We start from the raw sequence: 18442 nt of genomic DNA, 5'->3' as shown, positions 1-18442 counted from the left end.
GATTGGAATCTGCTGAACGGAGCTTTTTGAGAGACTCAATTTCGTACCTGGCTTGTTGTAAGTTGGATACCACTTGTTCATACTGCACAAGGAGGACATCTTTTGATAAGATGATGTTATCGAGTTTATCCTTGGTGTCCCTTAGCTTCTTGGAGAGGCTGGTACATTTGCAATCAGATGGAATTGGTAACATATCCTCAGGAGGGTCACAAGCAGCATCCTGTTTAGAGTGGTTTAGTGGATTGAGTTGGGTATTCTGGCTAGTAGGGAGACTGGTTTGAGATGCCCTCGAGATTTTCAGATCTTGCGGGATAATGGCGAGAGTAGTTTGAGTGGCCTTGGGATGCTGTCTCAGGGACTGGGTCTGAGTAGATATAGAAGTAGACTCAGAGCGGGAGGATGGGTTGAAGTCAGTAACATCTGTCATTCAATTAAATTGTTATCTAGGCATATACCACTTTTTAATTTTTATTTAGAAAAAATATATTTTTATTTTGTTACATTTTTGTGTTTTTCATGTTATGCTTAAAATTTACAACAAAAATCATCAAATCATACACAAAATTAAGATCAAAATCTGAGTAAAAAATATCTACATGTAGGCCTATGCAATGCTTGGTAACATAAATAAACAAATATTTATACATTTAGAGATTTAGAACATGTACATGTATATAATTAAAATGTTTAAGGGCATGTTTATGCTTCCACTTTTTCAGGCCAGACTCAGCATTTTCATACGTGATTAGTCCAAAACACTGTTGCATCCATTCTTACTTTCATTTAAACAACGTTTCAGAACGCTGATCGTAAACTTACGAAAAGGTGCGTTTCTAAACATTTGACCAGAATCAGGGTTTCTGGGGAAGTATAAACAGGATCACGATCGTAAACGTGTTTAAATGACCTGATTTGGTACATGCTTCCGGTGAGATGAAAATCTGCGGGCTAATACAGTTGCATGGTTCTATTACAGGGATTTACCTCCATGGAATTACCTCTCAACTTCCTGGTTTTAATAATGACCAATGTACATTTGCATGTGTGAATATTAAATTAAGGAAGTACTATCACTATCACAATGAATGTTGAGGGATTAAAAAAAAAGGAACATGAGTTATAAGGAGTCATCGCTGAGCCAGAAGCCCTGCAGTAGCATAAACAAATTGATGTCTTATTATTTTCTTATGTATACATATTTTATTTTGTCTTGCTATTATCCTCACCATGGTAGAAATTCTATGGCTACATGTATGTCAAGTAGCTCCAAGATCCGAAATTGTTCGAAGTTAAAATAATAGTCGACCATAACAACACTCAGGAACAAAAGTTTCAAAAAAGGGCGCGCCCAATTTGACCTCGCTTTCCTGCTCACCAAAAATTACGGTGCGAAACCAGCTGCAGATTGCAATTTCGCCTCTGAAAAAAAAAGGCCTACGTGCAGCCAGCACTGCACTAGCAGCTGCATGAGTTGGTAGCGAATCGGCATGCAAGTTGAATTGTCAGACTCATCATCATAGACGTGATACCCCTAATTTACCTCCATCCACGTCACTAGAGCTAGAAACTTCATCATCATTCTCTTCATCTTCAAAATCATCAATTTGAAAATCCAAAATCTAAATAAACTTCTGGGTTTTCTTTCATTTCGTGATCGAAGTATTCAGTGACAGTGTGGAGAAAACGTACCCTCGCAACAGGTTTTGCATGCAAGTGGAGCTTTACGTGGGAGAGCCAATCACGTCTCTCGTACACTTATACACGTCATCAAAAAAACCCAATTTTGCGGACGTAATTGAGCGTGTTTGAAGCATTTAGAGAGAGAACTTTAAACTATCAATTAAGTGAGTTCCATAGGTCTCCATGATAAATGATGTACACCATCGTGTTCTTCCTTTTTTCCCCTTTAATTTGATATATAATTCTTCATTTTTATGATTTTCAATATATTTCTACTTTAAAAATGAATTAATTCGTGGCAAGTTGGGAATAGAAAATTGGATGAAAGAATAACAATAAAGATATATATTTGTGTCTGACTATGAAATATGAAATGGTCTGGATCATTATGAATAATAGCAATGTAATATCAATGTTATAGAGGAATAAGGGAATTTTATATTAAAATAACAGCTAGAAGTAAGGGTTATAATACACAAAAACTTTGGATTACAAAGATTACCCGGCAATACATGTATCTATATTTTCCAAATATCACATTTGAAACTACAAAGTAATGCAGTATTTCTATTCAATTACTTTGATATTTTCTAGATTTTCTTGGCCAGACTACAAGAGCTTGAATTCATTTAGAGTGTTCCCTGTCGATCGCTACTTGGAAGAAGGTATGGCTAGTGAAAGCTTCATTGGGAACTATCTGTCCTTAGACTGCGGGCCGGTCCTAGGGACATTCCAAGGTGAAGTTTCTTCTGTGTGCAAGAAAGGACAAACTATCTCTCTTAAGAATGCATTCAGGAATGGAGTCAAGTATGGTGTTCCTGAAGTAACAATGAGGTTTGTTGTAAGACCTTAAAGAAAAATAAAAATTTCTGTCTCTACTTTATTTTAAATGACTTTGAACATTTTGAAGAGACATGGCTTGCAGTTTTCATTAATTTGTGAAATTTTGAAATAGTTATTTCCATTGATTCACTTAACTTATAAATATAAGTTGATGAAAAAAAAACATAACTTGATATCATTTGACATGAGTGTGTTGAACTTTATATTCATGAAATCATATTCTATTCTAAAGCATTTATGGAGTAAACTGGTAAATCTAAAGATTATTCATTTATAAGATTGAATTCATTATCAATCAAAACTTACGTGTACTTCATAAAGCACTTGTGTGAAAATGTGATCTAAAATTGTATATTCAATAGTAAAATTCAGTATCAAATGCAGGAATGAAAAGAAATCATGTTCAGGCTTTAAATATTTATTTTCTTTTTGGTATAATACCGCTTCTCAACCATTTGATGAAATTCCAACAGTTCATAAGCATACTGATTGATACATTAATCCATTCTAAATGGTCCTTTACATTAATTAATCCATTCTAAAATGGTCCTTTGATCTTATGGGAGGTAATAACATTACATAGAAAGGATGCTTTTAATTTAGACGAATTTAGACGAAGAATCAACATGTAAAATGATATAATGGGTACTCCCAGTACGCATTTGCGAGGTTTGTATAAGAATGATATATAAGAATGATTATAAACACTCTTATTTCAGAGCTTCAGACATCAAAGATCTGAAGATCCTGAAAACAAGTGCTGATTTGAAGGCAGAGGCAGAGAAAAATAGAGCGATCATCAAAGCAGTCAGCTGTAAATCAAAGTCTGAAGCAGTAAATGGAGACGCTATCTCTAATAACAAAGGTACATACATTGTACATAGTTATTTTTAAAATCCTATTATGTATAGAAAATGTACATGTATATGAGTTTTTTTTACAGTATTATCTGTTTTGAATTCAGTTGTGGGGTACATGTAAGAATTTATATGAAGTTTGAAGCTTAGAATGCGGTCTAGAAGATTTTTTTGGTTCATGGATTAAGGTTGATTGTTTTACATGAATTCAGTTTATCTTGCCAAAATGATCATATAATGGTTACTTATACAAAAGCCTTGATTTTCATTGACTATTGAATGATATTTGTTCTCATTGTCCAGATTGTGGACTTATTCTAAAAACTTGTAGGATGCTCAAATGTTATATATTGATATGATGAACTGTCAAAAAATATTTGCTTCTGCTAACATGTTTATGACTAAAATGGCAAATAAATTATTATTAATGAGATATGATTTAATGAGATAATGTTAAAAGTGATATTCGTCTGATCATTCCGATTGATGGTATGTTTTTTTTTTAAGTATTGGGAAAGAATTGAAAAGGAGTTTACCACAATATAAAAACTGTCTGTTCAATTTACAGACACATCTACCAACAAGCTGAATGGGGAGCTGAGTAAACCCAGTCTGACTGCAGTAAGGAGATCAGGAAATTCAGAAAGAGCTCACAGCAAATCACCCCACAGAAAAACCCCTGCAGGAACGTACAAAGAATCCAGTACAGAAGGTGGACAGAAAAACAAACATCAGAACCATCTCAATCACAGCCAGCGTTCTGCCTTTCACTCACCAAACCGCAATGAAACCACAGGAACAGACTCCCAGGAGAAAGGGAGGGTTGGGTTCAAAGCAAAGCGCTCTGCGTCGTTTTCGATGCCCCAAGGGAAAGGGGATGATAGTGGCAGACCTGGTAGACCAGGGTTTCAGAGGGTCCATAGCGTGGATGGACTTAGTAGATCAGGTGGGAATGAAAATGCAGGTAGAGATGAGGAAGAATACAGGCAAGGAGGAGACAAAGGAAGGAGAAGAACCTATTCTGGTAAGACTACATCTTTTCTCTTGTTGGGCGATACCATGCCAGGAATTTCCTTGTTTGTTTTGATGCCAATGGCGTCTTACTGGTTTAGAGACCAGGCAACTTGTACACATTAAAAACAAATAATAAAGTCATAGATATTTATGTTTCCCCAACAGATAATTTATTTAAATAATGAACAATTTTTACCTCTGGATCTCAATCAGTGATTTGTTTTCATGTCCTACACTGTAGTTTGCTGATAAAGTCGGCATCCATAGTATGCTCTTATTTGCTGCTGAAGGTGCTTTGTAATCTCAATCATGCAATCAACATGACGATTTAATGCACAGTGATCCCAAAAGTGTTGCATAAATCAATAGTCAGGAATGCCAGTTTTCTGTCTCTTTCAAATTTAACATAAGTGCTATGTGTTTTCCATTTCTCCCTTTGATCCCACCACAGATTAGCTGGAAAATAAAATACAAAAAATATGCTCAGATTGCCAGAGAGCATCTATAACCCTAGAGCTGGATCCTGGCTGTAGGGACTTTGCGTGCATAATTTTCCATCTGAAAAAAAATTAGGCCCTGGAGTCATATGTCACTGGCATCCCTGATTAGTAAATCTCCTTTGAAAGTCATTTTAGTGTGTGCATTGCAAGTATGATACTAATTGCATCACTTGATATGTTGCTCTTTGATATAGGGAACCACGAGAGCAACCACACACGATCATCGCCTGTCAAGATCAGTGGAGGTAATACCCGCAAGCACAACCGAGGAGGATTCAACTCACGCAACGCTGAATGCTTCAGTGCCCCTGTGGAAAGCTTCCTCAACGATGATTTTGACTTTGATTCAAACTTTGCCTTGTTTGACAAGGAGAACTTTTATGAGGAGTTGGACGCCATGGGGGATAATCGGCCTAAGAGACCAGGACCAAGGAATCTTCGCTTTGATGAGAACATTTTAGAGAGGAGGGAATCCGAAGAGGGGAAAAGGATCACATGTCCTGACCCAACTGGCAAGTGGTATCATACAGGTAAGAGAAAGACAAAATCCATGCAATATGCTATTGATTGCTCTTAGGTTACAATAACATTTATTCAAAAGAAGATAAATTAATTGGTTTGGAGAAACAAAGTATAGAGATCCTGCAACAAGAGCAGTGGCAAGTCTATAAATGGATGAAAATAATAGACTGTATTAGAATTCGTAGTGATACATTATAGCCTTTGGTAAAAGATCAGTAATGTGACTTATACTCCAGTATCATCCAACGTTCCACTATTACGAAAGTGAAGGGGTCATTGAATGTTTTTTTTTCAACCATAGAATTCAAATATGGCATTTTCAGCCATTAGAATTCAAATTTGGTATATATTTACGGCTTTTCTCAATTTGTGTGCAACTCCGTGTAAATCGTCATTTGTATCCTTCTTTTTTGCAGATACAGACATGCAGATTCCCGGGATATCACCTGAGTTAAAGGCCAGACTAATGTCATCAGCCACGAAGGTTGGCCATACTGTAGAGAGAAGACTTGAATCAGTTGGACTGTGTGCGGCTCAGGTGGCACTACAGCTACTTGATAAACAAAGACGGTAAAACTTAGTTCCGTTCTTACCTGAATCACAATGCTAGTTTTGTCTGTCCCACTGGATGTGAAGGCAATAGCAATGGATCCACTATCCATCCATTGTCCATCACAAATGTTAAAGTTTACCTGCAAGACTCTCTTGTCAGTCACTTGTAATGCAAATATGTTGTCCTTGAATAATTCACACCGCTTTTCACGACACCTTGCTTTACAAAGGTTGTGTGATATACACTCTAGCTTTGTTGCATGCAGGATTTATTCATTTGGGATTCCACAATGGCTCCTCAGATCCCCTGTTGTTTTGTCGAGTTAAATTGGTTGATTTGAAGAGAAATATGCAAGGTATAGTTTTTGTTGTATCGCATCACAATTTGCTCTACATGTTTAAAAGACTGCTATACAAAATACTGTTGTGAAGCAGATTTTTACATAAGACTGTTACAGAACTTAGTTCAGAGCTTTTCTCCTATGACCAAAATAGCCAATCAAATTTACCAAGCAAATTTATTCCCTGAAATTGATTAACATGTCTCTAAAAGCCAGGTATAAATAACTTGAAGCAACTTGTAAATAATCAGAAACATCCATATCCTGCTTGATTTTGGATTATTACCTGTCTCTCTTTTCCCATCATCTCAGAATACATAGCAAGAAGAGAGCCACGGAACCATCAGTGGTAGTCCTTTGTGGTCCCCACCTTGAAGGTGCCCAGGGGGTAAGCTGCGCCCGTCATCTTACCTATCATGGGTGTACAGTCACCCTCTTTGTACCCAACTTTGTCAAGATGCTGGAAGAACTAAGGCAGGAGATGGACCTCTTTGATGCAACCGATGGGCTCAAACTACAGAGCTACAAAGGTACATGATGTTTTTAAACTCTACCCCCCCTTATTGCCTGCGGTATGAAGACTACCACAGTGTTTTTTGTTCTCCCATTGTGAACAAAAAAAATCATCTTGCCTCTTTTCAAAGTCGAGAATGCGAGAGGCATTTGGCATTTGTATTGTTGATGTATTATTGATGTAGAATATAAAGTAGATTATCATGTTTCAGTTATTGTTGATGAGACAAACTAATCACTTCCTCTGGGATATGAATCTTTAGATGCTCTTTCCTCGGCTCACATTGGATACTACATTGAAAAGATAGCTACATCCATATCGCCTCAAATGATAGTTTATCCTATCACTTTCAGCAATAGTTAATGTTTGCCTATTATCTCTGCGAGTATTGAAAACTCCTTTGAGTTTTTCTAATCAGATTGAAATGATAAAGATTGTTTCACTTTGAAGTTGGAAAGATATTTAAAAAACAATGTGTGAGCTTGAGTTTCTCTTCATTACATTTTAATAGGGGAAATAAAGAAAATGAGCTCTCTATTACTCTTGAAATGCCCTCAAATTCATATTTTGATTTATAATGGCTAGACCATTTGACCGGTATTTTGTATTTAGTCCTATACCTTCATTACTTGTGCAGTGTATGTGACTGCAGCTTTTAGCCAAGTCATTATCATTTCGGTGATTAAAATAATTTACAGCAAACACTGGTGCGTGGGTGCATGATATACACCTGTATATCCTTTCCTAATCAGTTTCAGAGAGCCTTTCACAGTTCAAACAAACAAACTGGTGGGTGTTTCACAAGGATATAAGTATGACTTTGAGTCAAGCTTTAATGGTGACGTGTACAGCATGTCCCAAAAAAAATGGCCCTCTGATATGCGGCTAAATTACTTCCAAAAATAAAAATTATTCTCAAGAAATGTATCGAACTAGGAAGCCCATCTCATGTTCTAACTTCTATAAAAATTCCATTGGTCTCGCTTCAGTTGTTTTGAATACACAGCCTATTATGTAACAGTGGTGCTTCTCAGCCAATTCCAAGTTTGCACGCATGCAGCACTGTTTTGGTTCTGCACTTTCTCGCATATCAACCCCCTTTGACCATTCTGACCAAGGAGATATCACCTCTATCTCCTTGTTCTGACCAAGGAATTCCCTGATCTGACCAGGGAAATCTCCATGATCTAACCAGGCTCATCAAATCACAACCTTGAGCATGTTCAAAAGGGCAAAAACAGTATTTGACAGTTCATTTCATGTTTGATAATGGGGATGCACAGTGATTGAGACAACAGGTCATGTCTGTTTCATACCTAATTCATGCCTAATACTGCATTTTTGTTTTCATTACTTTGTTTTTAGTTAATAAGCTACTGAGGTCAAGTTAATTCAATGTAACTTTTTAAAAGAAAGAAAGTCAAATTTTTCTTTGGTAAAGTTCCTTTTCGCAAAGGGTGATTAACTTGTGGATTTCACCTTTTTTCAGCTTATTTTACTCATCCATCATTCACATTTTCTTTCAAGTTGGTGCACTGATTCCCCTTATCAATCATCAAACAAACTTTATTTTTTAATGTTTCTTGTCCTTCTAAACATGCTCAAGTTTATATTTTGATGAGCCTGGATATGATTAGGGAAATGTCCCTGCTCAGATCCTGGATGTAAAAATGGGGGTTAACATGCCATAGACAATGAAGAAATGCATCAATGCTGCAAACTTGGAATGGGCTAAAATGCACCACTGTTACGTAACAGGGTGTGTATTCAAAACCGCAGAAGCAGGACTTATGAAATTTTCATAGAAGTTAGATCATGAAATGAGCTTTCTACTCATGAACATTTATTTGAGAATCCTACCACATTTTAGAATTAATTCAGTCCTATGTCAGAGGGACATTTTTTGGGGATGCGCTGTATATGTGACCCTACCACCCCAAAACCACCAATAAGTCGCCAGGTAAGGTTCTCTGTCAATAGCCAAAATAGTAATTTAGCCCCCCCCCCCCAAAAAAAAAAAGCTTACCTGAAAGAGCGATTCTTCTTCCTCATGCTGTGAAAATTGTGAAGTTGAATAAAAGAAAAGATACAAGAGTTTCTTGGACACTACTTTTTCAGACTGCTTGGAAATTTCACTGAGATTACACAGTATGCACATCTCATGCTTGAGTGAACCCCAAACTTCAAACCTTGTTTTCTCCTTATTTTTTAAGCTCTTGCTGAATTTCCTCTGCATTCAATCAAGTACTTCTAATGGTTATTGTTGGTCAATTTCAATATAATTTTAAAGCTTAGGAAATGAATTTTCAAGTTCAACAAAAATCTCAATATTCATTTTGGTCGACTTATTGTTGGTTTTTGGGGTGGCAGGTCACATATGATATATAAGGCCCAATACGCAGTAGCACGCGTCCTCTTAGCATGATTTGACCAAAGTGGTGGTGCATTTTATACATGGAATTAAATGCGACTGTAAGTCATTCTTACAATCCTGTGTGAAACACTTCCTAGAAGTTTTATCTTGTGTATAATATTGTATATCCCTTCTTCAGATCTTCCCAAGAGCACTGACCTGACTGACATGGTGATCTGTGCTTTGGATACTCCTAATGACACCATCACCCAAGACCAAGCGTGGTATAGGGGTATCCTGCAGTGGCTCTCGGACACCAACAAGGCACCCATCCTCTCTGTAGACCCCTCCAACACCCAATCATTTCCAAGCCAGTGGGGTGTCGCAGTAGGTCTTCCTCTTGACTACACCAGTAAGGTTGGAGAGTTGTACCTCTGCAGTTCAGGTATTCCCAAGAAGGCGTTTGACAATGTCGGCATCCGTTACATGTCCCCCTTTAGCCGGGGACTCTTTGTTCTCCTGGATGTCTCTTAGCAGTTGATGTGAGATGTGTTTGTGTGCAATGGGAAAACATGGGGATGCTGTAAATCACTGTGTATAAGCCACATTTCTCCACATAATTATACATGAATTCAATGGGCTTAAATTGCATGGACAGTGAAAGCTCATATGAGATATTAAATCAATATTTCCTGGTGACTGAAGTCAAACAGAAAGTCTATTACATTTACTTTGTTGTATATCTTCACCTGGATATCAATAATTTAGTTCTGTAATATATCTATATTCTTTTCTAAAAATCTGGCTATTTCTGTTAAAGGATACATGTCTATAGCTTAAATATGCATGGAAAGTTCTTTCTAAAATGCATTTACTTTTAAATCATAATCAGTCATGAATAGGCAAGTAATACTAGTAACTTTATTTTTTCCCATTTTTTTTCTTCTTTTTTCTCTCTGTTATTGACTATTCATCATCACAAAAGATGATATTTATTCTACTGCAAAAGGAAATTATAATGTTTCTTATAAATAGAAATTTTACACATTTTATATCGTCCAATAACCAGTGATGTGATAAACATTTGTAGCATAAGCATGCCTCTCCCGGAATATTTTTTAAAATAATAGTGTTTTGCTATATACACAGTGATTTACAATACCCCGTTATCAGGGTTTTGGATACTGCAGATAATTCTGCTCTGATAAATGCATGTTCCTTTCCAGGGAAAAAAATTCGAGAATTACAGAAATCATATTTTAAAACAATGTATACTAATCCAATTAAGGAGAGAGAAGCAAGTTATGGTGGAGAAATTACACCTTTTACATTTCAAACAGTAATTGACTCTGAGAGAATTGTGTTTACATACTTGATAATTACTGCATTTTCAAACTGAGGTTTGTCAACCATAAAGGCTCCAAACTATATTTTTTTAGATATACGGAGTTATTTTTCTCTTGCGTTTTTTATGTTTAATATACAGCTTTGTGTCAGTGTTTTTTTGTTTGATTTTTTTTTTTTTGGGGGGGGGTCAAGCTCCACATTGTTTCAAGTTCTGCATTGATGTTTCAACTTCAACAAAATAAGAATGAATTTAAGCTTAAGTGTGCATGGAAAAACCTTGAACTTGAAGCTAAAAGTCTATAGGCAAGTTGAAATTGTCTTGAATTTGTTTGACTCTCTTACCTGAGATATGTTCATCTATCTCCTTAGATTATATATTTTTTGTCATTTAAAAAATCTTGCTTATAGAAAAATGTATCATGGTGATGCCAAAGCAACCAATATTAAGTTCAATATTTGTAACCATTTATTTTTTTTCGTTGTTGTCCAATTGTTATATATTAGAAGAGTGTCATTTGAACTCTACAAGGATTATTTTCGAAACAACTAGTACCGTATGCTATTTTGGCATAATGTGATGTAGAAGGTTGTTATGATGATCTTTTAAAAGGCATGGAAAAAAGGAAGAATGTGCCTTTTTTGACTGCATTCTTAACATGTATTCACGTAAATTGTAATTTGTTACCAAAATTTTGTGGCTGAAAACTGGGGCATTATATTTGTTATTGCCATTAAAAGATTATTGCGAGTTATATTTTTTTTTTAATAAAAAAAAAGAGCTAAGTTTTCATTAGCTTAGTATGATATCTTATGGATGTACAAGTATTCACTTGTGGTGAATAAAAAAAAATATATACAAATCCTTCATGTAAGATAACATACACATATTCTGATGATTAAAACTTTTACAAGATTGATATATATTTTTTGTATGAAAACTTAAACAAAACGTTTAAATGAAAATATGCAAGAAATCTCTCAAATGAATATGCATATATGTATGTAACTCCTTTGCATAGTGCTATGAAATGACTTTTAGTTATGTAAGAGCACAATAGAATTGTTTATTGTATTAATGTTATTGCTATTATTATTATTACTATTATTGTTATCATTATTTATTATTATTACTATTATTATTGTCATTAATATTATTGCTATTATTATTATTATTATTATATTTTTATTTTTATTCTAATGATGATGGTGAATCCTTGATGAATCTTCTTATACTATGACAATGATAATGATGATGGTGGTGGTACCATGAATTTTGTTATTGTTTTCTTTATACATTGGCTCGATGGGTAATGGGGGAAGGGGGCGTAGTGTGAGTTGTAGGGCAGGGCTGGTTAAATGTAGGGTTTATTGGATATTGATTAAGAATGCTCCTTTGGTTATCTGCTCATACAATCAATATTGATAACATCACTGTTCTAAACATTCCAATTGAAAATGGAGAGGAATAAGTGCAATAATATACCAAATTTATTACAAGATCTTGATCCAATCACTTTTATGCTAATAAAGTAGTTCAACTCTCAATGTGTGTAACAATATAATCTGTTCACTCCATTCAACTGTTGCAGTGCAACTCCAGTTTTAGAAGCAAGATGAGCATTTATCTGAAGCAATGAAGTGTCAGGTATGAGTGACTGTCTGAAATTGGCTAAACATCACTGCCACTTTTAATATACGTGAAGGGCTATTGTCGCTGCATTCCTGGCCTGATTCTGTAGCAAAGAGCTCTATCATTGTTTTTCACAGGAATGCACATTGATGGTTGAAAATATTACTGGAATTAAAATCTTGGGCCATATTAGCCAGGAAAGGTATAAGAAACCTGGTCTACAATTCATAACAAGATCCTGGAAAGGAATATTTTTTGGAAGTATTAAGTTAACAGAGAGAGCCTTTTTAAGGGAAATGAAGTCAATGCAGCTTTATCTCACAGTAAATCCGACATTGACCTATAGTATGTGCATTAGGAAAAAAATCATGAAAACTTTTAAGAAACAATCTGAAATATATTGTGAATTCGGGTTGAAAAATAATTCATGGCCGATCAATATTTTTTGAAAACCAGGCATACTGTAAACATTTTTGTTCGTGACAAATATTTTGGTATGAATGTTGTAAAGAGTAGCAAAAACTACTTATCGTTTGATTGGGCATGTATTACAAGTCTACGTGATAAAAATGTGGCATTTTGGGTAATTTTCTAACAACTAGATATGAATAGGTTATGCCTTGAACTGGTGCTGTTCGAAGTGTTGTTGCATTATTGGCTTTCAGATGTTTACATGTTGGAATATCTGTACAGGGCATGACCAAATTATTTCAGCCCTCACTGCATGTACTAGAAAATGGAAATTAGCCAAAGATATGAATTGTTTAAAGGGAAATGAAGGTATGCTATTTTTAAAGATTATAAAAAGTGAATTATAATAATAAGGACAAGAATTATTATTAAGAAGTAAAATGTGTGAATTATAAGTATTGAAGTGGTGTCCAAAGAAACCATTCATTTACATTGAAGAAGAGTATGAGATTAGGATGGTTTTTAACCTGCTCATGTGCAATGGATCTTTATAACTTTATAACATGCCTGTAAAGGCAGAGCTGTCAAGTAGTACGATTTTTTCGTATTTAGTACGTTTTTGCAACCAAAATACGGCAGTTCGAAATTTATTGAGAAAAATCATCTCTATATGTCTCTATTTCATAAAACGTACACAAATATGGTTATAAGATCAATGTAATTTCAGGTAACTTGTTTTTTTTTTTCAATCATTTTGTAAAATCCAGGGTGAGATATACACAAGTTTCAATGTTTTTTTTTTCCATCCGCAAGAGCAGTGCACATTTTAGCTTGCATGCAGCTTGAGCGCCGTGATGGGCGAGTGCGCCAAGCATTTTATTATGAAATACACTTTTTGGGGGAAAAATACAAAATATTTATCTCACACGGTAAAAATACTGATTTTTTTGTCAAAATACTGATTTTGGGGGATAAGAATACTGAAAATGCAAAATACAACTTGGCAGCTCTGTAAACGTCTTTTTTTTTTTGGGGGGGGGTGGGGTGGTTCATTGCATTTGGTTTGTCTTTTTATCTTTGATCTAAAGTTCACCTATGGAGCAACTATTGTGTGAGTGTTATGCCTATGAAGATAGTATTAAACACTCTACCAGGGGGTGGAGAATGTGAGCACGGGTATATTCTGCACAGACCAAGGTCCTGGTTCATCCATCAATCAAAATTAATCATTTCAGTAGCTGTAAACTGTTGTTTCAAATTGTTAGTTTGGTGAAATAGGCCCCCTGAATCAGATGAATGGAAACTACTGTTGAGGGCTTAGACACATTATCTCATTTGTACAAGTAGTGTATCAGTATTATTTTTTGTTCAGTAGCTGTCATACTATGTATACAGGTTAACTACATTGTCTGTTATGAACCTGATGGTCATTATCTGGTTAAAACAATGTCAGTTGTGTAATTAACCCACAAATGTGGTTCGGAATGACAAATTTCTGATTTTGGCTGCCTGTTGAGGGGGGGTTAAGGGGATATTAAGAGAACTAGAACTACATGTACAATGTACATGTATTGATGCTTGCATTGTTATTGAATGTAAAATTATTAATCAATCAATATGCAGAGGTGTTGTGGCTCAGTGGATAAATCTTCAGACTCTGTCCTTTGGCATGGCGTTAAAGTACATTTACCTCTGTCCACCCAGGTGTATTAAATGGGTACCCGGGAGGAAGCAATTCCTCTAATACTGGAGCACCCAATCAGGGAAGCCCGCTAAAGCTGGGACCCGGGGGGGGGGGGGGCACTCGACCAAAAAAGTAGTAGGTATGTGCCGCGGGCGAGACAAAAAACGGGGGCCTTGGAGCGGGCTTATTGTAAAAAGGAGGGTCCTTGGAACGGGCTTCGGAACTACAAATGTTTGTGAAAACGGGGGTCCTTGGAACGGGTCGCCTGCGTGCGAGTGCGTATGCATCCCTATGGAACGTGCATGCAGCTAGCCCGCGCGCCCGGCAGCACGACTGCCGGGCGCGCTAGCGCAGAGGCGATGGTCGGAAAGCGAGCTGCGGCCGCTTTTCACCAAATTTGCGACCGGAACGGCGTAACGGAAAATATGCGAAGCCCTGGAGCGGATTTTTTTCTTCTTTTTTTCTCGAGAAGAAGAAAATGCTATGCTTTGGAGCGGCTTTCTTTGTTCTTTTTCTCAATAAGACAAAAATGCTATGCCTCGGAACGGAAATTGGAGTGTAAAAATGGGGGTCCCCTCCGCGGCACATACCCACTATGCATTATATACTGAGTGCCCCCCCGGGGCTGGGACAATAACATGCAGTGTTTAGAAACAGTGTATTAGGCATTTTATATACTGTATGTTGTTGTATATTATAATTCTTAATAAATGTACATGTAATAAGTCTTTATTCAACTTGGATATCAAGTATGAGCTCGGTGACCGATGATGTTGGTGTGGGTATTGAATGGGGATGGGGTAAAGTTTGCTACAATGTAGTTCATTACACTGAGACGTATCTAGAGAAAAATATTTCACTTTGATATGTATTTCTAGCAAGTTTGTTTTTCACATGTGAAATGGTACTGCAATGTTTTGGACAAATACTCCATACATAATTTGTGAAACAACATGAAAAATACCTGTTTTTGAGGTATTAACCTATCTGTATGATATTTTCAGTGCTTAAAGAACATCTGATGCAGTACATCTTTAGGTATCTGCAAAAGTCATTTTGGACCAGCCCTGTCATGGGGTTACATGGCGACTTGCTGGGATTCTCCCAAAGTAGTGGAGTATTTGCATGAATTCTAATGTTGGCAAGATTGATTAAATCTGATGACCAGAGTAATATAAGTGCTATACTAGTTCTTTAGAGTGTGATAAATAACTGATGATTTTCATTATATTTTGATGAGGGCCAAAAGATTTGTGTATTGTCTGAATCAGTTACAACTCTACTCTCTCGCATACTAGTAGATTTGAGCAGCAATCACAAGTGGAGAAGCTGTGGTGTATTGGTTTTGACTCTCGCGTTGTAAACAGAGGGTCGTGTGTTCGAATCCCACCGCGGTCTGGCGTCCTGTGGCAAGGCGTTGATCCACACTTTGCCACTCTCGACCCAGGTGCTAAGTGGGTACCCGGTAGGATGTGAAAGTCATTGTAGCCTGTCCAGTACTGTGTGTGCCTCACCAGTGACTGACTGGAATACTCCCCAGGGAGTGGAGGTTGTGCATACATCGTGTGCGGGAATGACTGATAACCGGGGTAATAATATATCTTTTAAGCGCTTAGACATGTCGTTCCGAAATAGCGCTATATAGAAGCGGAATACTATTATTATTAAGTTTGGGGGAGTGGGGGGAGATATAATCTTGTGTCTATGTCTGTTACTTTATTTTTTATACATGTGTCTGTGCCATGAATATGCAATAAGAATTAGTATTGTATCTTTGGCACTTTCTGAAGTAATTGCTATTTGTTACTTTATGTGTACTTGGGTTGTTATTTGCCCTTACATATGTTCTATACTAGTACAACACACAAAAAATATATAATTTTGTCAAATTCAGTTGCTGTTTATAGTCTCAATATAAACTGTGGTAAAAAGAACTAAATTGAAAATGATTCTTGTGGTTGTGGGCTCCTATTTCGTTTGACCACATACTTGGCACAACATAATATTACGTCTTGAAAAAATGAATGTGGGAATTCATGGTAGTGGCTATACTCACATGTATTTTGTTTCACATTTCCTTGTCATTTCAAAGTGGTGTATGAAAATTTAGTTCAGCCATATCTTGCCCTTTTGGTGACAATTCATACTGTATTATAAAATCAGATTCGAGTAGGTGTTTTGTTCCATGCACCTGGGACGTAACATAATGAGATATTATTATTGTAACTCTTGTGTGCATGGTTCTACATTGACTTAAAGTTATGCTCAATTAAATGATTGATTATATCTTTCATGTTACAGGATCCAGGTGGGTGTTTCATAAAAGCTATTTGTAAGTTACGAGTGATTGGTGATCCTTTCTTGTGGTAAGTGATACACACCAGATTTCCATTGGCGTTGATTTATTTCCTCAGAGAGGTTCACCCGTCGCTCGTAAGTTACGAAAAGCTTTATGGAACATCCACCTGGTGTGGTAGTTGCGACCTATAAGGTTCAGTTTTCACGGTGCATGCAAATGATTTGCGAAGGAAGCGAATACCAAAAATATTATAAAATGAACAATCGCATTTTCTGTTCCAAAATGTTTGCTGAACACGTTGGGTTTCAGAAATGTCACTATTTGTTTTCTTTAGTTTTGCAGAATTCCACAATGACAATTTTGTTGCCAGTTCCTATATTCCTCAAATAGTGACAGACAAACGCTTCCAAATCTCCGCCCAAATATGGCAAATTTTTTAAGCATATAACTTGACTACATCTGCATTCTTCGAAAAATATTTGCTTAATCATAAAAACTCCACTTTATTAAGTGAGAAACAAAATTATGTAGTCAACTACTCTTATTTTCATTGACAGAATGACAGGGCTTGTGAATAGTGACTGATTAAGATGACTGTTTTCCATTTGAGAATTTGTATTTTTGTACTTTAGATACAATTGTGTCATACACACAGTGTTATGATTATGTTATGATGTTCTATTCACAGTGAAATTGTTAGATTTTAAGGTACTTACACAAACAATGTCCAAGAGGGACACATCATGTTCTGTACAACAAGTTTCTTAAAAGTGAAATTGAGCAATTCCACAAAGGACAGGGTTGCACATCAATGAATATCATGTTTATAATAAATGTCAATTTCTGCATTGCTACCATTCTTATTTCTATTTTTTTTTTCTTCCTTTTTTTGTTATTAATTTCACACTTCAGAGTTATGTAAGAAACCATTTTCTGATGATGGGTATTTGACACTTTTTATTATACGCCTCTCCTAGACGGGACGTATTATGGTATCACGCTCAGTGTTTGTCCGTCCGTCTGTCTGTCCGTCTGTTAACTTTTCCTTGTAAACGCAATAACTTCACTTTAAATTAACCTAGGCTCATATAATTTGGTATGTATGATACCAGCTTGGATCCCAGGAAGCCTATTGATTTTGGGGTCCAAAGGTCAGAGGTCAAGGTCACAGAGACATATTTTCATCTTACCCTTCTGCAGTCCTTGTAAACGCGATAAATTCAGTTTGTAAACGCGATAACATCAGTTTAACTTAACCTAGGCTCATATAATTTGGTGTGTATGATACTAGCACGGATCCCAGGAAGCCTATTGATTTTGAGGTCAAAAGGTCAAGGTCACGGTGTCATGTTTTCATCTTACCCTTCTGCAGTCCTTGTAAACGCGATAACTTCAGTTTAACTCAACCTGGGCTCATATAGTCTGGTGTGTATGATACTATTAAGGATCCCAGGAAGCCTTTAGATTTTGAGGTCAAAAGATCAAAGGTCAAGGTCACAGTGACATGTTTTCACCTTACCTTCTGCAGTCCTTGTAAACGCGATAACTTCCGTTTAACTTAACCTTGGCTCCTATAATTTGGTGTGTATGATACTAGCACGGATCCCAGGAAGCCTATTGATTTTGAGGTCAAAGGTCAAGGTCACAGTGACAGGTTTTCATCTTACCCTTCTGAAGTCCTTGTAAACACGATAACATCAGTTTAACCATGGACCTATAGAGTAGTAGGTCCATGGTTTAACTCAACCTATGCTCATATAATTTGGTGTGTATGATACTAGCATAGATCCCAGGAAGCCTATCGATTTTGAGGTCAAAAGGTCAAGGTCACGGTGTCATGTTTTCATCTTACCCTTCTGCAGTCCTTGTAAACGCGATAACTTCAGTTTAACTCA

The 18442-nt window shown here is 36.4% G+C and overlaps 1 protein-coding gene across 1 annotated transcript; it reads left to right on the top strand.

Moving 5' to 3' along the window:
- Positions 1-2250: 2250 nt before the first annotated feature.
- On the top strand, positions 2251-11502 carry LOC129262188 (enhancer of mRNA-decapping protein 3-like). The gene is made up of 7 exons (XM_064100136.1): positions 2251-2514; positions 3243-3388; positions 3949-4404; positions 5089-5424; positions 5833-5986; positions 6622-6839; positions 9376-11502. The coding sequence occupies exons 1-7, from the start codon at positions 2348-2350 to the stop codon at positions 9708-9710; spliced, it is 1812 nt and encodes a 603-aa protein (XP_063956206.1). The 5' UTR covers positions 2251-2347; the 3' UTR covers positions 9711-11502.
- The last annotated feature ends 6940 nt before the right edge of the window (positions 11503-18442 follow it).

This window comes from Lytechinus pictus, chromosome 5, assembly GCF_037042905.1.
Source record: "Lytechinus pictus isolate F3 Inbred chromosome 5, Lp3.0, whole genome shotgun sequence".
Lineage (NCBI taxonomy): Eukaryota > Metazoa > Echinodermata > Echinoidea > Temnopleuroida > Toxopneustidae > Lytechinus > Lytechinus pictus.
This window is presented reverse-complemented; position numbering and strand designations above follow the sequence as displayed.

Bases quoted from the DNA above. Each gene is read 5' to 3' on its own strand.
- LOC129262188 (XM_064100136.1), top strand. From the start codon at position 2,348: ATGGCTAGTGAAAGCTTCATTGGGAACTATCTGTCCTTAGACTGCGGG. The intron at 4,405-5,088 runs GTAAGACTACAT...TCTTTGATATAG, and splicing joins AAGGAGAAGAACCTATTCTG to GGAACCACGAGAGCAACCAC. The intron at 5,987-6,621 runs GTAAAACTTAGT...CCATCATCTCAG, and splicing joins CTACTTGATAAACAAAGACG to AATACATAGCAAGAAGAGAG.